General features: G+C 41.7%; 3 protein-coding genes across 4 annotated transcripts in view; 2 read left to right on the forward strand and 1 right to left on the reverse strand.

Annotated features, from left to right (window-relative positions):
* The window catches only part of marchf5l (membrane-associated ring finger (C3HC4) 5, like), a 253777-nt gene that overhangs the window by 7603 nt on the left and 220141 nt on the right, over positions 1-26033 (reverse strand). The gene's annotated exons all lie outside the window — the stretch shown is intronic.
* On the forward strand, positions 6576-16845 carry LOC146976843 (NLR family CARD domain-containing protein 3-like). 2 transcript variants are annotated; one of them, XM_085792623.1, is made up of 7 exons: positions 6576-6791; positions 7077-8880; positions 8983-9156; positions 9391-9564; positions 14344-14517; positions 14633-14679; positions 16297-16845. In XM_085792623.1, exons 1-7 carry the CDS (start codon positions 6755-6757, stop codon positions 16821-16823), a joined length of 2937 nt encoding a protein of 978 aa, XP_085648749.1. In that variant the 5' UTR covers positions 6576-6754; the 3' UTR covers positions 16824-16845. The 2 variants fall into 2 exon arrangements, with proteins under 2 accessions (XP_085648749.1, XP_085648748.1); XM_085792622.1 differs by lacking the exon at positions 9391-9564 and having other exon boundaries at positions 6672-6791.
* LOC146976844 (uncharacterized) overlaps positions 23614-26033 on the forward strand; it is a 35249-nt gene continuing 32829 nt past the window's right edge. Inside the window, 4 exon segments of the mRNA XM_085794251.1 lie at positions 23614-23736; positions 24116-24257; positions 24894-24959; positions 25612-25837. Of these exon segments, the coding sequence (XP_085650377.1) occupies positions 23648-23736; positions 24116-24257; positions 24894-24959; positions 25612-25837 (523 nt within the window). The 5' untranslated portion in view covers positions 23614-23647.

Consider the following 26033-nt stretch of genomic DNA (forward strand, 5'->3'; position numbering starts at 1 on the left):
GTTTTGGTTGATTTTTCAAGACAGCCACATCCTTAGTAGAGCAGGTAGCTATGACATGAGCCAACAGTGCATAATCCAATTACGTATGACTAATTTGCATACATACAGCACCTGATCTCGACATTGGATAGAGCAGGTGAAAATGTCTTGTTCAATCTTGTTAACATATTACAGTTAAAAAACTTAAGGAATGGAACCAATTTAGGCCCATGAGCATTAATAGAGACGGAGCATGTCATACCTGCTCTACTAAGGATGTGGCTGTCTTGAAAAATTGAAGTCATCTTGAAATTTAAGTGGTCAACTTGTCGGTTGACCGATGGAGTCAACTCATTCCAATTTTCATGCTGGTACCACCACAGCAACTTCATATATACATGTGCCGTCAAAACGGTGGAATTTATGCAAATGTATGCAGATTTATGCAAATTTGCTCATGTTAACAAAGAATTTCAAAATACTTGTAATACATTTTTTGTTTGTCTTAATGTAAGTAATGAACTCAGTAATTTTCATGGAGATAAAGGTTAAAAATTGTACCCTATTCACGTGAAAAACATTTTTTATATGCGTATAAATGGGATATGTTTGGGTGTTTTTCGAAACTTTCCCCTAATGGGATTCTTCGGGGCTTTTTTTCCCTCACTCAGGACATGTTGAGGATACAAAATCAGTTGAGTTTGCTTCTGTTGCAATTTGTTTAACGTTGACCCCTTTTTTGGCCTAAAATTACTGGACTAGTAGCCAAGCACCAACCAACTAGAATTCACAACACCACCGTTCTACTGAAATACAAACTGAAATAGATCTACAGATCTCTTTAATGTGACCACAGCCACAGTGTACGTGACTTCTGCAGATCATGAACGTGACACATGTCACATAAAGCTCCTGTATAGACGTTAGTGATTCATGACAGGATGGCCAACCAATGGTAGGTATTACCAGATCTCTCTTCGATTTCATATGAAACGTGAGTCATAAAAACAATTGTTTTAGTTGCAGCTATGCATGAGACATAATGTTCAGTATAATACAGTCCATTACAGAAGCACCTTAAATATGACCCAAATAGACCATATAAACTAGGGGTAGGAATCTTTGGGTGTCTCATGATTCGATTAGATTCCAATTCTTAGGGTCACAATTCAATTCAAAATCGATTCTCGATTCAAAACGATTCTCAATTTTTTTTTTGCAATTTTTAGTTTGCTTTTTTTTAACATCATTTAACAAAAGTTGAATGATGATGATGTCTACAAACTGTTATATCAGGAGCCATATTTCCCCCCAATAAATGCACATCACATGTTGCAGATTTATTCAGCTCTGCAAACAACATGAATGAACTGCGACAGCATAACGTTTGGATCCCGGACTGTCATGATGTTTATAATGAGCATGGTTTAACAGCAACGTCACGCTGTTTCCAAAACGACACCGACTTCAGCAAAGAAGTGAGATTAAGTAGCCTACATAACTAAAAGTTACAGTTACAGATTTCACAGTGGCTCCTGTCATTACTTTATTTTCAAAATATCATCATGTTGTTGCGCTCCACTCACAAACAAAACCTAGCCTATTTTAAATTGTGTATATTTTCAAGGGTATTAGAGGTTCAGAGGCTGCAGTCTGGACATGCACTGTAGAGCAGAGAAAGCTGCTCAGTTTTAAAGCAGAAGTAAGCAATATTTTTGTGTCTTCATTGTATTAAATAGTTCTATCTTCCGACAGCAATCACTTACATAGAGTGTTTGGTCTGAAACACGGGTCTGTCAGTCACTCTGCTCTGCTCTGAGCCGAGGAGAAAACTTTTCTCGTATCCTACAAGTTTTATCCAATGAGGAGAGAGATCAACATAAAGGGGCAGTCCTCTCTGTGTGTGCAGCCAAGGGATGCGCGTGAATGTGGTGACGTAGGGACGAGGACCAATAGATCCATGACGAGGGCGGGGGCTGCTAACTCCGTCGACTGACAAGACGTCATGGTGCGTTCAAGGCAACCCGTAACTCGGAAGTTATGAGTGGCCGTTATAGTGACTTTCACCGGTAAAACAGGTCGGAAAAACACGAGTGGGTTGCCTGGAACGCTACAAATAAAAGTCGTAAGTTGTGACTTGAAGCTGTAATTTACGGTTTCAAAAGCCTGCCTGGAACGCAGCATTGGCCAAAACGACTGGATCGCTTACTTCTGCTTTAATATAGCCTATAAGCCTACTAATTTAAAAATAAATTAAATACGGCTGGGTGATCAATAACAAATTGAACAGTGATTTTGTGGTTTAGTTTAAAGAAGCCACAGTAGCCATAAGATCATGTGTAAGATAATTCTGTAAAGGAAATTCAAAGGCGCTCAGGCAGGCGATTTTGAAGTAATGAAGTAATCCAGAAAGTATTCAGAATACATTACTTGAGTAATCCAAATACATTACAGATTACATTTTAGGACATTTAATCAGTTATTTGTACTGGGGAATACATTTTAAAAGTAACCCAGTGATGATATATACAACATACAAATAATATAATATATTCTTGTGTTTGTACATTAGTGGGGTTTGAGAGGTCTTTTTCTTTTTTTTTAAGTATATTTTTTGGCTTTTCATGCCTTTATTAGATAGGACAATTCAGAATGTGACAGGAAATTGGAGGCAGAGAGGGGGGAATGACATGCAGGATAGGGCCATCCGACGCGGGACTCGAACCGGGGCCACCTGCAGCGAGGACTATAGCCTCTACCAACTGAGCTAAACACCGCCGCCCGTTAGAGAGGTCTGATTGTAACCTGAGACCCGAGAAATAAATGCAGAAAGTGAAAGAACTGTTTGGGCAGCTTTGGTCAAAATGAATCATATGACTCTATGTCCTTAAAACTCAGTCATCACTAGTACAGACTTGTCTTCACTGGAGTCTTGTTCCCTTCCTTGACGAATCTGTTCAAGAGCAAATATTTAGTCAAAGGTGAAAGGACGATGTGCTGTAATAAATACATTTTAATAATACATTTTATTTGTAACGCACTTTATATTTACCAAAAAATCTATATGTGTTATTGTTGTTGCTTGGAGGAAGAATCAACAGCAGTTTGACTCAGGGAAGATCATTAATTAAATCTTTATTCACGAACCGTTCTTAAGAACAAATTTGTTCTTAAGTCCTACTTACGCAGTTTTTACGATTTTTATTTTTTTATTTGTTTTAAACATTGTATTTAATTTGTTGAGCATATGTCTTCAAATTTCTTTCTTCGGACTAAAAACACAGTAAAATGATTCCTCTGAACTGAGAGTGAATGTATCAGTATGGACTAACAACATCACTTCTGCTGTATCAATATTTAAAACTACCATTAACTCTTGTTGTGTCTTGTTGTGATGAAGCCTGTTGTTGTGTTTGTGTGAAGGTGGGGGCTCTGCTATGAATCAGTGTGAGGACAGAGAGGAGGGAGCCCCTCCCTCTAAAACCACTCTGAGGGGGGAACATGAGAGCCAGACCAAAGCTCAGAGGTGAGATGAGGATCTCTAACTGTCCATGACTCTTCACAGCTCATATCTTCATACTGTTTGTTTTTATTGAGCTTACTTGACATTCTTGGTGATACTGGGCAACAGCAGTGAAAACCAACGTGATTTATCATGTGGTTTGATGTTTATTTGGGTCATTATCAGGTTCAGTGTATCTCAATATTTGTTATTTCTCTTGTTACCAGCAACAAGAAGCAAGGAGAAGACTCTCCTGTCCCCAGCTGTTTGTCCATGAAGAGTGACCGGTCTCTGGTTGAACCCTATAATTTAAATAGTGGACAACAGTTTCCTGTCCCCAGCTGTTTGTCCATGAAGAGTGACCGGTCTCTGGTTGAACCCTATAATTTAAATAGTGGACAACAGTTTCCTGTCCCCAGCTGTTTGCCCATGAAGAGTGACCGGCCTATGTTTCAGCTTGATGACGTCACAGAGAGGTAAAAACCTTATTATTCTCTATAAAGAAGCTCTCAATTTTGCTTCATCATGTCATGTTGTTCATAGAACATCTGTAAAAACTCAACTTTCCACAAACTTTACAGAGCACCTTTAAAAACAACCAAAGTGCTGCACAGATGAATGAAAAACATGCCATTATTATTATTATTATTTTTACTTTTTTAAGTATATTTTTGGGGCATTTATGCCTTTATAGATAGTACAGTTGAGACAGACAGGAAACGGGGAGGCAGAGAGAGGGGGAATGACATGCAGCAAATGGCGCCCAACGCGGGACTCGAACCAGGGCCGACTGTAGCAAGAACTGTGCCTCTATACATGGGGCGCCCGCTCTAACCACTACGCCATGCGACGCCCCAAAACATGCCATTATTAAAATACCATAAAATACATAATTAAAATGCAATAAAATACAAATGCGCTTTAAATAAACACACAAATTACAAGTAAAAGACAAATGTATCAACTCAACTGAATGCTGGTGTAACGGAGCAAACCCGACTGCCAAGCGGTCATTGACCTCTTGGCATAATGGTTTGCATCATCGCCCACTGTGCTGGAGACCAGGATTTGAACCCCACGGGCAGTCCGAACTGAAACACAATGCAGAGGACCAGATTTACATCGGCTACACTAGGGAGAAAAAGCACATTTTTAGGGAGGATTTAAACATCTATTGACTCCGCTGACAAGATGAGCCACGGCTGTTCCAATGCTGAGGAGCAACCACAGTAAAAACCTGGTCACCCTCTGTCTTCAGCCGAGTTGTGAAGCAGCTGATTGGCTGATCTCAGTGCTCTGGCAGGTGCATGGATATGTAGGAGCTCAGTAAGAGTCAGGAAAATACTGCATAATGTTTTAAAGGAGACATATTCTGCCCCTTTTCCACAAATTAAAATAGTTGCCAGGTTTGTATAAGTGTATAATTGCTACAAATTATTATTCTTTTATATATACATATAGCAAGGGTCTTGAGAGCATCGCCATCTTGCGCTGCCATGTTTGTACGGAAGCCCAAACAGAAAATTCAGCCAGTCAGAGAGCGCGTTTTGCAAGTTTGGCGTTCATAAATAAAGACGAAGAAGACGGTGGAAGGAAAGAAGGAGGAGGAAACAGCAGATATATGGTAAAATGGTTTAGATCTTCACCTCATCGCTCCATGCTCCTGAAATATTCCCAATCGTGGTAAACAAATTATTTTGTCCTTAGAGTCCACCATCACTTTGCAGACAAAATGGGTGAGTGCGAGCGAGAGAGTGCTGCAATCTAAAATCTGAATGCTAGCCCAGCCTACACACCGGAGCATTAAAGACATGTCTGTGACATGCTTCTGTCAAAATCCCCCAAGGATCAAACATCACAGCTCTTTTCATCCTCTCAAACAGCCCTGTTCAGAACGGCTGGTTTCAGTGCCTGTCCCTTTAAATGCAAATGAGCCACTGCTTGCCCCGCCCCCTCTACAGGTACCTGTAGGTATGGGTGGTATTATGCAAATTTGAAAACGAATGACATCATTGGATGACAACTGAGGGAACAGCTTGTAAAACCACATGGATTATAACCTGGGGATCCTGCAAATTACTGATTTTTTTTCTCACATTTTGGGGACTGGAAGGCAAAACAAACACCCAAATATATGTATATGTATAACCTTCAGAAAGTGAGATTTCGATCATATGTCCAGTTTAAAGGTCTTTGAAGCCCATTCAGTGAGCTACTAGTGGTGCCTCGGTGTTCTACTGAATGACTGAGGAAATCTTTCGTTCCTGCAGCAGTCAGATATTTAATAAACATTGTTAGGTTCAAACGTGGCACGGCTGTAGTCTTGAGTGGTATTTATTCAGTATTTATTCAATTTTATCATGCTTTTGTGCTATTTAATCGTGTCCTTCTCTTTTTCAACAATGTCCTACATTTAGATCATGTTTAACTGACCTTGTTGTGTTTGTTGTGTATCTTGTGTTGTGTTTATGGTGTCTGTTGTCTCTGTGCTGTTTGTTGGATGTGTGATTTTTTCAGAGTTCTCCAGGAGACCTCAGAGGTTCTCAGTGATCAGTCCACTACAGACCTGGACTCCATATTTATGGTGTGTAAATTTTCCACACACAGACCTGATGACTACAGCAGCCACCAAGAAATGTTCAGCTACGAACAGTGTCATGCTGCTGTCATTAAACCAGAGGGGCTTTATTTGTTTTACAAAACATTTCTCAACTCTCTCCTGTTCATCTGCAATGAATCCTAAAGAAAACATTTGATGGCGTAATTTTTCTCTGGCATTTCAGCCTCATCAAAAATAACTGGGACACTGAGGTTTATTTTGTCCTCCCTTGGACCTCATATAAAACATAACAAAATGTCTTTGTTACAATAGTCTTCAACACCAGTTCAGCACCATGGTACTGAATCTATTTTGCTCAGATCAGCAGGTTGGATTAACATCTCCAAATCTGTGTGTTGTTGTGAAGAGAAGTGGTGACAGTGTCCATCAAAGGATTAAGCTGGTGACTGATGAATAGATCTGATGTTTGATCCATGTGTTTATACTGAAAGTGAAGTTTACACAGCATGCTATTGTTTTTCCAGTTGCTGGAGGAGAACATTGTCACTTTTGTGAAGAATGAGCTGAAGAAAGCCCAAACATTTCTGAGTCCAAATTGCCCAGAATTATTAGATTATCCTGACAATGATGATGAGGTAGTGGGTGGTGATGATGAAGATCAGAGGAGGAGCAGAGAGTCATTTCTGAAGATCACAGTGAACTTCCTGAGGAGGATGAAGCAGGAGGAGCTGGCTGAGCGTCTGCAGAGCAGTAAGAGGATTTCTAGAACATTTTCTAGTAGATAGAGTGAAATAAACTCCTAAAGTGTTATTTCAGTCAATCATTAATAAACCAATTGGTGTTGGAGTTTATATTGTTGGAAAGCCTATTAGCCACCTTTACAATGAGGTACACCAATTAGTTTTATCAAATATGATTGACTGAAATAACTTTTCCAAACTTTTTTTTCTAAATTATAATAAGCTTAAGTGCAATTAGATGTTAAAATGTTGACTTCACATTTCATTTATTGATCTTATTTTTTTCTCGACTTAGAAAGTCATGCTGCAGTTTGTCGTCGTGAACACAAATCTGCCCTGAAGAAGAAGTTCCAGTGTGTGTTTGAGGGGATCTCTAAAGCAGGAAACCAAACCCTTCTGAACCAGATCTACACAGAGCTCTACATCACAGAGGGAGGGACTGGAGAGGTCAATGATGAACATGAGGTCAGACAGATTGAAACAGCGTCCAGGAAACCAGACAGACCAGAAACAACCATCAGACAAAAAGACATCTTTAAAGTCCCACCTGGAAGAGACCGACCAATCAGAACAGTGATGACAAAGGGAGTGGCTGGCATTGGGAAAACAGTCTTAACACAGAAGTTCACTCTGGACTGGGCTGAAGACAAAACCAACCAGGACATACACTTCACATTTCCCTTCACCTTCAGAGAGCTGAATGTGCTGAAAGAGGAAAAGTTCAGCTTGGTGGAACTTGTTCATCACTTCTTCTCTGAAACCAAAGAAGGAGGAATCTGCAGGTTTGATCAGTTTCAGGTCGTCTTCATCTTTGACGGTCTGGACGAGTGTCGACTCCCTCTGGACTTCCACAACACTGAGATCCTGACTGATGAGTCAGAGTCCACCTCAGTCAACGTGCTGCTGACCAACCTCATCAGGGGGAAACTGCTTCCCTCTGCTCGCCTCTGGATAACCACACGACCTGCAGCAGCCAATCAGATCCCTCCTCAGTGTGTTGACATGGTGACAGAGGTCAGAGGGTTCAATGACCCACAGAAGGAGGAGTACTTCAGGAAGAGGTTCAGAGATGAGGAGCAGGCCAGAGAGATCATCTCCCACATCAAGACATCACGAAGCCTCCACATCATGTGCCACATCCCAGTCTTCTGCTGGATCACTGCTACAGTTCTGGAGGAGCTGTTGAAGACCAGAGAGGGAGGAGAGCTGCCCAATACCCTGACTGAGATGTACATCCACTTCCTGGTGGTTTATCTAAAACTGAAGAAGGTCAAGTATGATGGAGGAGCTGAGACAGATCCACACTGGAGTCCAGAGAGCAGGGAGATGATTGAGTCTCTAGGAAAACTGGCTTTTGAGCAGCTGCAGAAAGGAAACCTGATCTTCTATGAATCAGACCTGACAGAGTGTGGCATCGATATCAGAGCAGCCTCAGTGTACTCAGGAGTGTTCACACAGATCTTTAAAGAGGAGAGAGGCCTGTACCAGGACAACGTGTTCTGCTTCGTCCACCTGAGTGTTCAGGAGTTTCTGGCTGCTCTTCATGTCCATCTGACCTTCTTCAACTCTGGAGTCAATCTGATGTCAGAAGAACAACCAACGTCCTGGTGGTCTAAAGTCATGAGAGAAAAACCTGGATCAAAATCTTTCTACCAGAGCGCTGTGGACGAAGCTTTACAGAGTCCAAATGGACACCTGGACTTGTTCCTCCGTTTCCTTCTGGGTCTTTCATTGGAAACCAATCAGAATCTCCTAGGAGGTCTCACATCAAAGACAGGAAGTAGCTCACAAAACAAAACAAAAATCATCCAGTACATCAAGGAAAAGATCAGTGAGAATATGTCTGCAGAGAAACGCATCAACCTGTTCCACTGTCTGAATGAACTGAATGATCATTCTCTAGTGGAGGAGATCCAACAGTCTCTGAGATCAGGACGTCTCTCCACAGACAAACTGTCTCCTGCTCAATGGTCGGCTCTGGTCTTCATCTTACTGTCATCAGAAGAAGATCTGGACGAGTTTGACCTGAAGAAATACTCTGCTTCAGAGGAGGCTCTTCTGAGGCTGCTGCCAGTGGTCAAAGCCTCCAACAAAGCTCTGTAAGTGAACATATATCCACCTGGATTAACTTTTTGTCTTTTGTCAAGTCAAACAAGCAAATTATTTTGGCACTGGTACCTTTTGTCTTTTTCTCCTTTCAGGCTGAGTGGCTGTAACCTCTCAGAGAGAAGTTGTGAAGCTCTGTCCTCAGTCCTCAGCTCCCAGTCCTCTAGTCTGAGACACCTGGACCTGAGTAACAACAACCTGAAGGACTCAGGAGTGGAGCTGTTGTCTGTTGGACTGGAGAGTCCACACTGTAGACTGGAGACTCTCAGGTAGGGTGAACTTAGCAAGGCTTCATATATCTTTTATGATCTTGCATTGAATGAGGTGTAATAATAAAGTGAGAAGGTTTGAAGAATTGGACTGCAGAGCAAACACTGATAATTTAATATTTACACACAACTAACACAGGTTCAGTGTGTGTGTGTGTGTGTGTGTGTGTGTGTGTGTGTGTGTGTGTGTGTGTGTGTGTGTGTGTGTGTGTGTGTGTGTGTGTGTGTGTTCAGTCTGTCATTCTGTCAGGTCACAGAGGAAGGCTGTTCTTCTCTGGTCTCAGCTCTGAGCTCCAACCCCTCCCATCTGAAAGATTTGGACTTGAGCTACAATCATCCAGGAGACTCGGGAGTGAAGCTGCTGTCTGCTGGACTGGAGGATCCAGACTGTAAACTGGAGACTCTCAGGTATGGTAAATTTAGGGTGAATATTTGTGGGTGTATGAAATGTTGGAATGCATGTAAATGTATGTAGTATGGCCTAGGATACACTCCTGTGGTCTTTTTTGATTGTTTGTACTCTCGAGGCTGTATGTATGGAATGTGGAAAAACAATTTTCCTGAAAAGGACAAATCTATCTATCTATCTATCTATCTATCTATCTATCTATCTATCTATCTATCTATCTATCTATCTATCTATCTATCTATCTATCTATCTATCTATCTATCTATCTATCTATCTATCTATCTCCAGTGTACGAACTATACAGTGGCTTTCGGGGGGGTGCGTTTCATCACAGATTTTCACAAAATAAAAGCGATATTTCTGAAAAGTGTAATTGCTATTTGCGGGTGTTTCCATTGAAAGGTATTTTGCGAATGAGCCGTAATGCGTCTTGCGTTTCTATGGTGCTGGCACAGCGTTCTCAGCTGCCTGTTGCTGTCATTGTTTTTAACAAAGTCGAAAACAGCGCTTGATTGCTGAAAGGCAAAGCCTGTATGGCGCTGGCAGTGGCCACATATAAGGGCGCACTCACACTAGGGCCAGTTGTTCCGTACCGTGCTGGAGCACAAATTCCCTCCCTCCTCTGTACCCCGCTGGCCCGCACTCGCACTACCTCGAACCCAAGCGTGCTCAAGCATGGTTGCCTCCGACACATACGTTGATATAGAGAGATTATTTGTTTACCAACACGGCGGATGTGCGCTTTAACCTGACTGCAGAAAGAACGGAGCCTTTTAAACACCAGTGGTGATGAGGTGCTGACACACACCCGTACTGGTATATGTGACTTAAGGGGACATCTTGGTGCAACGCAAGGTAACGTCAGTTGCCAACTTGGCGACTTTCTCCCTAAATCTGGCGACTTTCCAAACCCTCTCATCGACTTTCTTTTTGACAAAAGCCACTAGCGACAAATCTAGCGACTTTTCCGGTGCTGTTACTGTTACAAACGCTTCTGGTTTGGAGACTCGGACGTGAAAGCACGTCATCACTGCTGTTTCCAATGAGCAGCGATGCTGCCGTGAGCCCCCCGCCCCCGTCCCTACAGCACTCAGCGGCGGTGTGACGGAGCTGTCCCTGCTACAGAGACCCGCTCCACGCGGCTGACACCCCCACCACACCCGTCTTTAGAGCGACATTTACAGCCTCAGCCACTACTCACCTCATCTGCTGTGATGACACGGTCAATATCTATTCAAGTGCAGTTTTGTTGAGACTTGATAAGCCATTTTATTTATTGTTTTGGTTGTGTGTGGTTTTATATTTGAGTGCATCTTTTCTTAACAGAGACAGGGTCTATTCTTGTTTTTGGTTGTGATTTTTATTCAAGTGCAATTTTTGATTTTTGAAAATATAATATAATATAAAATAATAATGTTTCAAATTAACCTAGATTAATAACCTATGTTTAAAGGGATAGTTCACCCTAGAATGATATTTCGCTCATTATCTACTCACCCTCATGTTGACTAAGGGCTGGAAGAATTTTCGGAGTCCACCGTCCCTTCTCTGAGTTACAGGGGGTCTTGGTGTAGCAGTGCATTTCAATGCCGCGGTAGCAAAGGGACACCAGAGCTCTTCGTAAAAAAACACACACAAAAAAACATCCAAATACCTCCATGATGCTCGTATGTAATGTCCGTCTTGTGCTGAAGCCCCAAATTGCGTAATTGTCCCGAAAAAAATTAAATAAGTCCACATTCCAAGCATGTTTGTAGCATTAGCTCCCAGTGTTGTTGTCCGGTCTTCCGCTGCCAGCGCGCATGCGCAAGGTTCGCACTGAGACCGACTCGAGTCTCAGTCGGTCTCAGTATCAGTGCGAACCCCCCCGTCTATCTATCTATCTATCTATCTATCTATCTATCTATCTATCTATCTATCTATCTATCTAGGCTTCATATATCTTTTATGATCTTTTAAGTCCCGTGCATAGCAACTAATGGCGCTTTTCCACTACACTTTCACGGCACGGCACGGCACAGCTCGGCTGGGTAAAGGCGCTTTTCCACTACAGCTGAGTTCTTTTATTTTATTTTTTTTTAAATTTCATTTATTAGTTTATTTGAGATGGGACTTCACATAATCATAAACATACAGTACAAAAACAATTATTTGATGTAAATATGCCAGATTTAGCTAGAAAGCTAGTTTCCATCCGTGGTCCCATGGTACACAAACAAATAAAATTACATTCAGACATTTAAAACGATAGATAATAACCTACATGAGAAAGAAAAAATAAAGAAAATAAAAATAAATAAATAATAATAATAATAATGCAGGTGACAATGCTAGGCAATGCATTGCCACTTGCAGGGAAAGAAAGAAAAAGAAAAGAGAGAAAAAAAAAAGTAATAATAATAGTAATAACAACAATGGTAATAAAATAAGTGTACAAAGTTAGCAGCCGTTGTAATAATAAGAAATGAGAGGCCAGATAATAATATCTGCATAGATATAAAAGAGGTAGCTACACAATAAATTACAGTAATGGATATCATATAAAAGGAGATAAGAACTACAGTAGTACTGTATGAAAGTGCTAATTAGTCAGTATTTCAGACATGGGTGCAGGTTTGGTGGGACAATAACCATGCTTTAAGCTGTTTTTTGAATGCATTAAACGTGGGGCTGTCTCTAAGGCTACGTTCACACCGCAGTTAAGTGACCTGAATCTGATTTTTTCGCTCATATGTGACCCATATCTGATTTGCTTTTGACAGTGTGAACAGCTCAAGTCGCATTGAATCTGACTTTTTCAAATCAGATTCAGGCCACTTCTAAATGTGGTACTGAATCGGATACGTATCTGATTTTTTTGAATGCGACCGCAATCTGAACAGCCAGGTCGCATTTAATGCGACTTTGACGTCATTCTGACCCGGGAGAGTCAGGGGATGAGACGCACACTTATCAATGACCGATTTGATACGGGATTACCTCAAATTAGCCGGTATTCATTTGTTTACACAAACAAATAAAGGCCAGCCCTAAATACAAGGAGGTCAAAAAAAAAAAAAAACCTCTGTCGCCAGGAAAAAACTGACAACGATATGATCAGAAACTCTTTCAACTTTGTGGACAGTCTGCATGTGAAGACTGACTGGAGTAAAGGTGATCCTCTGCTTCAGAGAGGGACAAGTTGCACTGTCAGGCCTGGGTCTCTGCTCCGTCTCACACTGAGCTGTCAGATGATGAGCCAGGCAGGCAGACTGCATATCACATCAAAAGTCAGTGAGTTTAAATTCAGACTCTTTTTTTTTTTTTTTTTTTTAAGCATAATGCTGTGGGTATAGGGAGGCTGATGGAGTGCGGGACGGGGGGCGGGTTTGAATCCGACGTGATTTTTTTTTTTTTAGCATTAAGCCATAAAGTCCTACAATACCGGTAGCCGTTGCCATGGTTGCTTCCGTAAACACCGTTGTGGCGTGATGTCATCAATGATCAACTGCGCATGCGGGTCACTTCAGGAGCTTGAGCTGTTCACACAGCAATCCATAGACAGGCCACATTTAAGGACGTAATGTGAACAGCCAAACAAAAAATCGGATTTGAGCAATAAATCGGAATTGAGCATTAAGACCTGCAGTCTGAACGTAGCCTAATTGGGGTTGGTAGACTGTTCCAACAAGTACCTCCTCAGCAGGGGCGGGGTCTGCATGGAGGTGATCACGGAGGCGATCACGGGGCCGCATTGTCTGTCTCTTTTTTCTCTCCTCTCGTTAGCTCCAAACTTACTCGTCTGCACCTCGTTAACAGACCACAGTGGTTTTACACACAGCATCATTTGACTCAGGTGACGGAATAACAACAGTCTCGATACAGATCAGCTGGCGCTGTTGCCGCTCTGTTTTTGAAATTTCCAGGTTTGATTCTCAAGTCGGACGTCGTGCTTACGACTCTTCCAGTGACGGCGCTCTGTCCAATCAGTGGAAGGCAGTCGGCTGACGTCACATTTTAGTATCGCTTCGGCTCGTTTGGAACCAGGGCCGAGGAGGTACTAAAATAGTACCTGGTACCAGGTACTAGGGCTAGTGGAAAAGCAAAAAAAGCGGGCTGTGCCGTGCCGCGCTGTGCCGCACTAGTGGAAAAGCACCATAAGTGCTTCTTCTAGGTGCCAGCTGGTGCATGATAAATCACAGTAAAAATTTTAAAAAACTTCCAGCACATACTAGAGGAAAGGATAAACAAGATTTATTATCAAAAGTAAAAACAAGGGGCGAACAACCCGTTTCACATGTTCCTTCATCAGATTTGCTCTTGATTGTCATCAGGTGTGTGTTTAAATATACAAGGTGAATGACATCATGTTCCTGACAGCCCCACAATCAAACAATCAATCAATGAGATACAAGTACCAATTTACAAGCTCATCTATAAAAGGCAAGTACATAAAAATACCATCAATAGCATGAGAAAGATATAAAGAGTAATGCAAATTCCATCATCTGACAAGTGTCAACTAGACAATATAGATGAAAAAATGAAAATATAATGTAGATCATAAACAACTATAACAATTAGGACCCATTACAAGAATGAGATACAAATGCATAATCTAAATCAACTCATGAATGTATCAAAAAGGAGTGTATATACAGTGTAAATAATCACAACATATAGAAAGTTGACTTTGTTGCTGCCCTATGCGCCATCCGGCGTAATGGGGATAAGTAAGTAAGTAATATAGAAAGTAGATAATACACATTGTGTGTGTGTGTGTGTGTGTGTGTGTTCAGTCTGTCATTCTGTCAGGTCACAGAGGAAGGCTGTTCTTCTCTGGCCTCAGCTCTGAGCTCCAACCCCTCCCATCTGAGAGAGCTGGACCTGAGCTACAATCATCCAGGAGACTCAGGAGTGAAGCTGCTGTCTGCTGGACTGGAGGATCCACACTGGAGACTGGACACTCTCAGGTATGGACAGATGGACAGACAACAGCAGCTCTCACTCTGTGTCTCTGTCTCTCTGACTAACTGATGAACTGAGTGAAGGCGGATGAAGTTCATCTTACTTTGTTTCCTCCTCCAGGTTGGACCATTGTGGACCTCAGAGACTGAGACCTGGTCTGAGGAAGTGTGAGTGTGTTTTAAATTTGATTCATGAGAACACAGCTGCACATAAGACTGGATTTTTACATCTTCCAGATGTACACAAATGTACAAAGTCTCAATTTAAATCCACAAACAACAAAATGATCACATTGATCCAACAAAACTAATCAATACATGTAAACAACAGTGGAGCAGAACAACAGAACCTTAAACACAGCAGGCTATAATTAATGCCACAAAGATAAATGATGTAAAGATGATTAAAGGTGTACAGAAATGGCTGTTTGTCGTGCCGAGTTGCTGCAACACGAGTTTACCCGAGTAAGGAAAACAAATTTGATTGGTCGTTATCGAGCGGGCGGGATATTCAAAGCTTGGGGCGAGCCCGAGCTCCGTGTGTGTGTGCGTGTCTCAGACGTTTGAATGACGGATTACGGATCCAATATCAGTGGCTGGTGAATCGTGTACAGGCTGACGTATAATCCGTGCGCCTGCATTATCCAATGCGGAAAAAAAAATACACACTTTCATCCTGGATTTACTCAAAAATAGAATTTTGGCCTACATCGTCTGATAGATGAGTTATTACACTAATTTTATGACCCAGAGTGGGCTTAAATTCAATCTTCTTTTCTGTACACCTTTAAAGTGATCTGAAAACAACAAGTTTTTATATTTCTGTCTTTATGCATCTGACCCCTGGTCAGTGAAAAGCAGCCAGTCACTGGAGTCTCAGTCCTCTGACTGGATATTCATCACCACTGAGTTCAACTCTTTGCAAACCATCCAGACTGTTGTAAAACTTGTTTGTAGCAGTCGACACTGAGATTTGATGTCAGAAGTGTGAACTTCATACTGAGTGTGAGCTCTTTGATGGAGGAGATGACAGTTTTAGAAAGCAGATGGTTCAGAGCTTCTTTGTGCTGCAGTGGAAGATGATGATCCAGTTTCATTAGTGACACTTTAAGGGCCGTGGCCGTGGCCGCGTTTTTAGCGCTCTGGGCGTCTATTTTCCATTCAAACCCTATTGAGTTGGGCGCTCACAGCGCTCAGCGCCCTCGGCGAGTTGAAATCTGTTCAACTTTTAGAACAGCACCACGCTCGTCAATGTCACTTTTCCCCGCACTGACCAATCAGAATCAAGAAGGGGCGGGACATACGTTACCGACAGCAACAGAACCGGAGACGTGGCTCGGTTTATATCATGACCCACACTTGTATTGAAGGTAGGCCGACCTCAGGGTCCATGTCAAAAGCTGCCGCTAATGCTGTTGTGTATTTCTGACACTCGTTGTAGTGTTTACATTAAACAAGGCAGGAACACGGAAGTCTCAGAGGACTCGTTTTGTAACCTAGCAACAGCGGCATTCTGACGAGGGAGAGAGAGAGCGCTAAGCGCTGGGAAAGCAGCGCTGAGAGCGCTGTCAGCGCTAAAAACGCGTCTGATGGACACGGCCCCTTATTCACTCCATGTCTTTATTGGTGTGGATCTTCATCAGCCTCATCCTCAGGTCCACACCAGAAGAAAAGCACAAAATTGTTGATGTCTGAATTATTCTTTTTCATGAATTGTCAGTGAAGTAGTTGATAAATGAACAGATGATAAACTGCAGCTGTGTTGTGTCTTGTTCTCTCCATCAGACGCCTGTGAACTGGAAGTGGACATGAACACAGTGAACAAACACCTCAAACTGTCTGACAACAACAGGAAGGTGACAGGTGTGACAGAGGATCAGCCATATTCTGATCATCCAGACAGATTTGACTACTTGTCCCAGCTGCTGTGTTCAACTGGTCTGACTGGTCGCTGTTACTGGGAGGTGGAGTGGAGAGGAGAGGTTGAAATATCAGTGAGTTACAGAGGAATCAGAAGGACAGGGCGGAGTAATGACTGTTGGTTTGGAAGAAGTTATCAGTCCTGGAGTCTGAGCTGCTCTGATGGTCGTTATTACTCTGTCTGGCACAACAACACAAAAACATCCATCTCCTCCTCTGTCTCTCACAGAGTAGGAGTGTATGTGGACTGTCCTGCTGGCTCTCTGTCCTTCTACATTGTCTCCTCTGACTCACTGACCCATCTCCACACCATCAACACCACCTTCACTGAACCTCTGTATCCTGGGTTCTGGATCAGTCCTGGTTCCTCAGTGTCTCTTTGTCCTGTGTAGGTCACACTGTCTCTCCTGAGGACAGATAAATAGATATAGACAGAGTGCATACAGACCCCCATGCTTTTATTAGTTTTATTATTAACTGCTTGTACATACACACAGAATGAGAAATCTGAGACAGTGGAAAGTGAAATGAACTGAAAGGATGTAACGTCTACTTTTTGAAACAATGTTGATGTAATGTTAGTGTAAACATAATAAATTATATGTTTTTGTACAGTGTATAAAATACAAATAAAGGACTCACAATGTTGAGATGGAGCTGAAGTGAGGAGTGGGATTTAAATGCCTCATGATTGCATTATTCTCCTCTGGCTTCAGGGAGACTTGCTGATGAACACAGAACGGAATATCCCTTTAAGCCCACAAAAATGTAACCCCAGTCCCACGTAGCTAGGAAATATTGACTAATTGGGGTGTTGTAGTACAGTGGGACGGGGCCTGAGTTCGTCTGAAGATGGTGCTACCTGTGATAATTGTGATAGTGAAATAAAATAACAACATTTGGTACTTCCCCTTTAAAAAATAAAAGTTCACTTTTACCTGTTTCATATCTATCCAAACAGTATTACCACTATAATTACAACACAGGATTGAGTTGAAACAACAAAAAATATTAATTACAACCTTACGAATTGGATTTGCAAATTAGTAGTTCACTGTTGACCTTCCAATTCATAAGGATGATTCTCTTTGCAGAGTGAAAGCCTAAATTCATAAAGTAGTGTGTAGAGCTTGATTTGACATGTCCCAGTGTCCAAGAAGGCATGTGATGGGACAGACAGGTACGTGAACCTTAAACATATCTGTTAGCACCTTTGTTATGCCAAGCCAGAATGTTTTGACTGCCGGGCAGTCCCATATAGAAGATGTGATAATGATCCATGCCCCAGGCATTTGTGTTGACAATCACCTATGAATTATTTTTTTTAAATAACCCCACTCTTTTCCTCTGACTTTTAGCTGTATATAAAAGTACTATTTTTAACACATTATAATGCAACATTTTAAAAACATATTAACACTTCATGAACTGTTATTTATTAACCACATAAACATTTTAATGAATGAAATTAAAGACCACAGGGCTACAAAAACAAAACAAAAAAACAACAGATAAAACTTTAATTCAGGAAACCGCAGCAACATCACAGATCACATTAAAAACAACTTCAGTGATTTAAAGTTTGTTCAGTCTCAGCAGGTCGATGCTTCAGTGCTGCAGATAATCAAGTTTTATAATGTCAGGAAGCCTGATCTATAATCTATCATCTATAATATCACATCATAACTTTACTCCAGTCGAGGTCCAGATCTACAAACCTGGACTTCACCTGGGTGAATGCAGAATAAAAGGAGGTGAAGAATCTGTTTTACAAAGAGCTTTATTAAACAACTGGTTCACCAGGACAGAAAATAAAAACTGTTAACGACACTGTTTCTAATCAATACTCTAATTAATCCCCATGATCTGGTTCCTTTTCTGTTTTTGAACGTCTTGAACGTTTTTTTTTCTTTTAAATCAAATATCAATACATCAGTGTTTTAACCCCTCGATCTCCATCAGCTAAATCAGTTCTGTAGTTTATTTCTCCTCCACAGCAGGAGGAAGATCATCAAGTGAAAACATCTGTCTATCACCACACACACACACACACACACACACACACAAACACACTCACTCACTCACACTCCTACGCAGCTGTGCAATAATAAAACTGTGAAACACCTGCAGCAGGTTCTGGTTCAGACTGAGTACCTGTGAGAGAGAGCATTAAAACCATTGAGGTCAGTGATTGTGTTTGCAAACAGCAGCTTCACCCTCTTATCAAACACCACAGCCCCACCCAGGGTGAAAGTATCGTTACTATGGAAACTTTATCTGTGAGATAATAAAAAAAAAGGTTTAAGGCAGCGAAGTGTCGACAGGAACCAGGAGACGTCAGGTAAGTGAAGTAAAAACCCCCGAATGTTAGATCTAAAACAGAGGTGGATGATATATATATATTATTTATTTATTTATTTTTTTACATTAAATGATATTAACAGTGATTTTATTTTTTATTTTCCACTAATGGAAGCAGCAGAATCAGCTGGGAGCACTTCCTGTTTGCAGTGCATCATGGGTTATATACAGAAAAACTCCCACTGTTTCTCTGTGACCCTGAAGGAAACTTAAAAACATGATGGATGGTTCTGGATGCAGCTGGATGGAGAAGTGCAGTTTTATTTTGAAGGGACATCATTTCTCAGGAAGTGGAAGCACACAGGAAGTAGTTCACGTCCATATAAGGCCTCACAGGTGAGAATAATGAACACTCATTGGGATTGGTCGGTCCACTTCCTGTTTCACTTCCTGTCTCTTTTCAGATGGATCCAATCTAAATTTAAATGATAACCAGATTCAGGTTCCATCAGCTCAGCTCAGCTCTGTCTCTGTCTCCTCATCTGATCCGAGTCCATCTCCTCGTTCGCACTGTCAGGGCCGGACTGGGAGACTTTTTCAGGCCAGGAGTCAGTCATGTAACCAGGCCACCCTGGCCTTCCCCGACCCCAGAGCAGAGCAACAAGCCTGCTGCCAGCAGAAACCAAACACAGCTTTGAATGCGAGTAACAACTTCCACAATAAAACCAAAGATTAGCCTACCTGTTCAACATAAACTCCGCTCTATCAGCAGCACCGCCGCTGCAGCGGGGTCACTGCACACAGCACACCGCGGCTCCACGAGCTTTAGACCCCGCATCTCCCTGCTTCTCTCCCTGCTTCCCTCCCTGACACACAGCGCCCTGTCCTGGGGGTGCCCGGTGCCGCCGCACTGGCGATCCCGTTGTCGCCGCCATGGAACACACGGCCCGACCGTCGGGTACAGGGTCCAGGCAACTAGCGCTGCCGTCCTTAGCGGTAGCTGCTACACGGTGGTGGCGGTGCTTGGGCTGCCGCGGTCTTGTTCCTTTCATTAAAGACAGTTTATAAACCAAGACCTTCCATGACGAGTCAGCTTCCTGTATGATGTCACGTGGGCTTCTGCACGGCCACGCCCCTTTAGGGAGACCTGACGCAGCCTGGAGTGTATTGACTCCGATGGGAAAATTGAACGTGAACACAGATTATGGTCGGGTCTTTCTCCCCACAGTCACTGAAGTAAATTTTGGACTCATTTTTCACAAGCCACATCTCTTCTGAACAGTTTGACACCAAAATGGCAATTTTCAGACGGACACATCAGGAGAAAATCCACTTTGTTCAAGACCTGTCTCTGTCTCTACGACACACTCTCGCGAGATTTGGCACAGATCTCCGAGGCAACGTCAAACAAACGGCCGCAAACTCCCGTGAAAATGATTTAAATTATTTTTGGCATGCTAAATATGACTGTTAGTAGTGTAAATATTTAATGTTATCATAAGAAAATATAAATAACTCACTTTCATCTACCTACAAATTGTGTAAATCCACACACACGTTCACAGATGAGGTGGGGTGACGGTTGGCCACGCCCATTTAGAGAGACAGGAAGTGTATACCATTTCATATCATTGGAGCAGCCGTTCATGGAGTATCTTTCCATTTATTGAATATCTTTGCTTTCATAGGGAGCAACAACCAGGTAATCATAGACTGTAAAAGGCAACAACACGGGAGAGGTGTTGCGGGGGGCGCGCGCACACTGAACTACGGGAGCCCAGCAGGGAGCGTTGGTGGTGGATGTTGAAGAGAAAATCGATTTAATTTCAAATGAATCGACGTAAAGTACAAATTCGAATTAATCGATAAAATCGATTTATCGCCCAGCCCTAACACAAGCATATAAATATTGCAAAGCAAAGGATTTATTGACATTATTTGCCAATTATCGTGGTTTTCCTATTGTTTTCATTTGCCTGCCAAGCACTTCCTGGAACTTTTGGAGGTCTACATGGACCATGTGATCAGCCAACACTTTGAACTTCAGTTAACTCTCTCACGGTAATCGATGTTCTTCTACCATTTCCATTTTATGACTGACGATAGAATTCCTGCTGCTGTCTCATCGAAACGACACACTCTCGTTGCTCCAGAGTTGGTAAAACATTCAAACTAATTATTTACTTGTCGTATTTAATAACAAATTGTACATTTAATTTTTTTTTTTTATTAACCAGTGTTGTAACAGGGTAGGCGTAATAAGCTATGCTTCAGCCTATGCCTTTTCGGTCCAAATTTTCTTTTTCTGTTTACTTATTGTTTATTCAGATTGATGTTACTTTTCTTTATTTACTTTTTTCTTTCTGGTTTGTTACGTTTCTTTTAATGACATGTATTGACCGAAATAAACTAAACTAAACTAATTCTGTGTTGAAACTTGTCAGAAGTTATTTTCGTGGTTTGCTTCCTTTTTGTGTTGTTGTGCCACTGAAACTTAGCGGCCTTGGTAGCAGAAGGAGGTAGGAGGAGGCTAATGGTGGAGCCTATTTATTGTAAAAAGGGTGGTTCATTTTGTTTTAAAAGGAAGGAAACAGTCATTACTTTAATTTATATAAGAGCTGCAACTTATAATAGTAAATGGCCAAAAAATCATTATTTGACTATTTGAAATATGGTATTATAGCGTTTGTATCTTATAGTTTTCACATGTCAGGGTGCCAGTGGTAAAAAGAGCAGAGAATCTAAGTTGTTATCCACGGCGTGTAGAACATGCACTATTGATCCTCGGTCTGGGTTCACTTGACATTACATCGCTTTACAACACAAGATTTAATGTTGCTGAACCACACCAATATACAACCTGTCAAAAACTTTCTGTGTATGAGCTTCTTAATGGAAAAAACTGTTCATTATCTTTAAATTACAAGAAATCTGATTTTGAATTGCGTGACTGCCATTTCTTTTACTGTATTTGGTAAAATATACAGTGATTTTGCTGAAGCCTGCTGCTTTGTCAGTCAGCTCTACTGATGCAAAGAAAAGAAAACAAACAGAAACATACAACTTCATTCAATCAAGAACAAATGTTAAAGCAGAAGTAAGTGGTCCGGTCGTTTTCGCTAATGCTGCGTTCCAGGCAGGCTTTTGAAATCGTAAATTACAGCTTCAAGTCACAACTTACGACTTTGTAGCGTTCCAGGCAACCCACTCGTGTTTTTCCGACCTGTTTTACCGGTGAAAGTCACTATAACGGCCACTCGTAACTTCCGACCGGTGAACTCGTACCAGATCAAACTGGTACCACTTCACGGTCGGAAAAATACGAGTTTCCTTGAACGCACCATAACAGTCCTCGTCCCTACGTCGCCACGTTCACGGCGTCCCTTGGCTGCACACACAGCCCTGCATGCCGTTCTCTCTCCTCATTGGATAAAAACTGTAGGATACGATAAATGTTTTCTCCTGGGCTCAGAGCAGAGCAGAGTGACTGACAGACCCGTGTTTCAGTCCAAACACTCGATGTAAGTGATTGCTGTCGGAAGATATAACTATTTAAGACTTAGGCTATATTAACACAAATATATCACTTACTTCTGCTTTAAGTGATTCACAGGACTGAAACGGCTAATGTTTGATTCTTTGCAGAAAATTTGAAATGTAACGTTTTAGACAAAAAGTGTGCTGTTGGTCAGAGATGTGACTGTCAGCTGTTCATGAACCTGAATCTATTGCTCCCTAGAATATGACTTACCACCATCTAGTGGACAGACCATAGAACTACACCTCTCATTTGATTTCTATCACACTGACTGGGTGTGTTCTTAGTGTCGACTCTATGAGGATGTGACTTCTTATCAGATCAAATGCACACAAACAGCAGGACTAAGGAAGAAGACGGAGCAGCTTCTTCTCTCCAATGTTTCGTCGACACATGAAGGTGGAAAGTGTGTGAAAGTGAAGAGAGTTCAGCAGGTGAGAATCTTCAAATGTCTGATGAACAGGATAAATGCAAAAAAAAAATTGTTGTATCACTGTTTGACTGGACATGAGAAAAGTTTTTGATGCTTAATGAGTGTTTCAGATTGAGTCAAATATTGTTATTATGAATATCAGCTGGAGTTAAATGACAATAATTTAGGAATTATTTGCTTGTGTGTTAGTGGTTGATAGAAGTGTGACAGTGGTGGTCCTGTCACTATGCCTCCAATTGATCATGTGCCCTGGCTACTTGGCCAAGGGGATGTCCCTTTGGGTGACTGGCAAGCGCGCATGACTCTTACCCGGGAGGTGTGGGTTCAATCCCCGCCCGGGCCCTCTTCACCTTGCCACAGAAGCAACAGAGGCCTGATTGTAACCTGAGACAACAACATCAGAAATGAATGCAGAGTGACAGAACTGGTTGGGCAGCTTTGGTCAAAATGAATCATGTTGTTTTGACTCCATGTCCTTAAAACACAGTCAACACTAGTACAGACTTGTCTTCACTGGAGCCTTGTTCCCTTCCTAGACAAATCTGCTCAAGAGCAAATATATTCAGCCAAAGGTTAAAGGACAATGTGCTGTATGTGTTATCGTTGTTACTTGGAGGAAGAATCAACAGCAGTTTGTTTTGTTTTTAAAAAAAATATTGTGTCTGTGTTAAGTATATGTCTTCAACTTTCTTTCTCCAGACTGAAAATGCTGTCAAATTATAGAGTGAATGTATCACAGAAGCAGTATGGACAAATGGCATCACTTCTGCTGTAATCTATATTTACCATTTAGTCAAAATTGCACATTCCTGTAACAATCCTGTATTTTCCTGTGTTGTTCACTTTTCCAATCTCATCTACTGGATGTTAAGACACCCATTATTATGTGAGTCCTGTTGTGATGAAGCCTGTTGTTGTGTTTGTGTGAAGGTGGGGGCTCTGCTATGAATCAGTGTGAGGACAGAGAGGAGGGAGCCCCTCCCTCTAAAACCACTCTGAGGGGGGAACATGAGAGCCAGACCAAAGCTCAGAGGTGAGATGAGGATCTCTAACTGTCCATGACTCTTCACAGCTCATATCTTCATACTGTGTTTATTGAGCTAACTTGACATTCTTGGTGATACTGGGCAAACCATTTCTCAAACGGTCGTGTGGCTGCAGGTTTTTGTTTCAACTAACCAAGATCAGTTTATGAAATGAGTCAGGTCTGATGTACTACTGCTGCCTGGTTGGAAAGAAAACCTGCAGCCACACTGGTCCTTTGTGGAATGGGTTGACCATGCCTGTTCTTGGTGATACTGGGTAACATCAATGAAAAACAATTTGATTTCTCATGTGATTTGATGTTTGTTTGGGTTATTTGGTTATCATGTTCCGTATATCTCATTATTTGTTATTTTCCTTGTTCCCAGCAACAAGAAGCAGGGAGAAGACTCTCCTGTCCCCAGCTGTTTGTCCATGATGAGTGACCGGTCTAGGCTTTTACCCATTGATTTTAAAAGTGGACAACAGTCTGCTGACCCCAGCTGTGTGCCCATGAAGAGTGACCAGCCTGTGGTTCAGCTTGATGACGTCACAGAAAGGTAAAACCTGATTATTCTCCTGTTTTTCATCATGTTGTTTTTTCATAATGACCAAAACTGGAGAGCTGTGATCCAGCTTACTTTTTCCAGTGAAGAGTCGGGCCACTGCGTTCTGTGCAAGCTATAGTGTAGACGGAGTAACTGTGAGTGATCCACACCAACATATAGTTGTAGTTATCAAGCCAAGAATGACTAAAAGCAGGAATTGCCGTCTTTAGGTCTCTGCATGAGAGACCTTTGCCCTTTGCTCTCGATAAAATCCGCAACTGGAAGAATCAGTTTTTTCTTACAAAGTTAACCTGCTGATTGAACTTGAGATTGCAGTCAAAAAGTCACACCTAGATTTTTTTTTTTTTTTTTTTTTTTTTTTACAGGTGACTGGACATTTAGAGACCAAAAAATCACCTGGAAAATCTGACAGATTGCACCAAAACATTATGATCTCAGTCTTATTTTCATTAAAATTTAAAAAGTTTCTTGTCATCCAGGATTTTACTTGAGTTAAACGGTCCAGCAGTGTATGTAGAGACGCAGGTTCAATTTACAATCATGTGATTGTTTTATTTCATGTTCTAAACGTTCATCTGTTCTCCACAGAGTTCTCCAGACCTTAGAGGTTTTCAGTGATCAGTCCACCAAGCAGCATCACACAGACCTGGACTCCATATTTATGGTGTGTAAATGTTCATCCATAGCCTGACAAGTCAGACTACATCATTAAAATGTCTAGTCTGGCAACGACCGGTGGACCTCGGCTTAATCCAGGGGGCGGGATGAAGGCTTTCAAACTGCCTCTGCACCAACAGCGCTACAACTAATCAGAGCAAAGAGCAGGATGACGTTAGCCTGACAAGCCTAGAGCCATAATGCTTAACGTCATCACATTAAGCCCGCCCAACGACTCTCTAAACAGATAGAGCACTGTGATTGGTGAACACAAACGGTGTTCAAGACTCAAAAAGTTCCTTTGGCTCGTTTCTAGACCCACCTACGGAGCAAATATATTTGCTGCCGCTAGGATGCGTCTAGATTTCTAGGCTAGTTCATCCACACACAGAACTGATAACTACAGCAGCCACCAACAACAAATGTTCAGCTACCAACAGTGTCATGCTGCTTTATTTGTTTTACAAAACATTTCTCGCCAGGTACTGAATCTATTTTGCTCAGATCAGCAGGTTTGATTAACATCTTCAAATCTCTCTGTGTAGCTGTGAAGAGAAGTGCATATGATTAAACACAGTCCTGATGACTGATGATCTGATGTTTGATCCATGTGTTTATACTGGAAGAGAAGTTTAAATTGCATGCTATTGTTTTTCCAGCCGCTGGAGGAGAACATTGTCGCTTTTGTGAAGAACGAGCTGAAGAGAGTCCGAAAACTTCTGAGTCCAAATTGCCCAGAATTATTAGATAATCCTGACAATGATGATGAGGTAGTGGGTGGTGATGATGAAGATCAGAGGAGGAGCAGAGAGTCATTTCTGAAGATCATAGTGAACTTCCTGAGGAGAATGAAGCAAGAGGAGCTGGCTGACTGTCTGCAGAGCAGTATGAGAATTTATCTAAAGATTTAAGAAGAATGGAACATTTTCTAGTATCTGAAGAGATAGAGTGAAATAAACTCCTCAAATGTTATTTCAGTCAATCCTTAACAATACCAATTGATGTTGGAGTTTATATCATTGGAAAGCCCTATTACCGGTACAGTAGTAACCTTTACAACAAGGTACAACTTGTATGGATC

Source organism: Trachurus japonicus, chromosome 12, assembly GCF_045865225.1.
Source record: "Trachurus japonicus isolate A0001 chromosome 12, Traja_1.0".
NCBI lineage: Eukaryota > Metazoa > Chordata > Actinopteri > Carangiformes > Carangidae > Trachurus > Trachurus japonicus.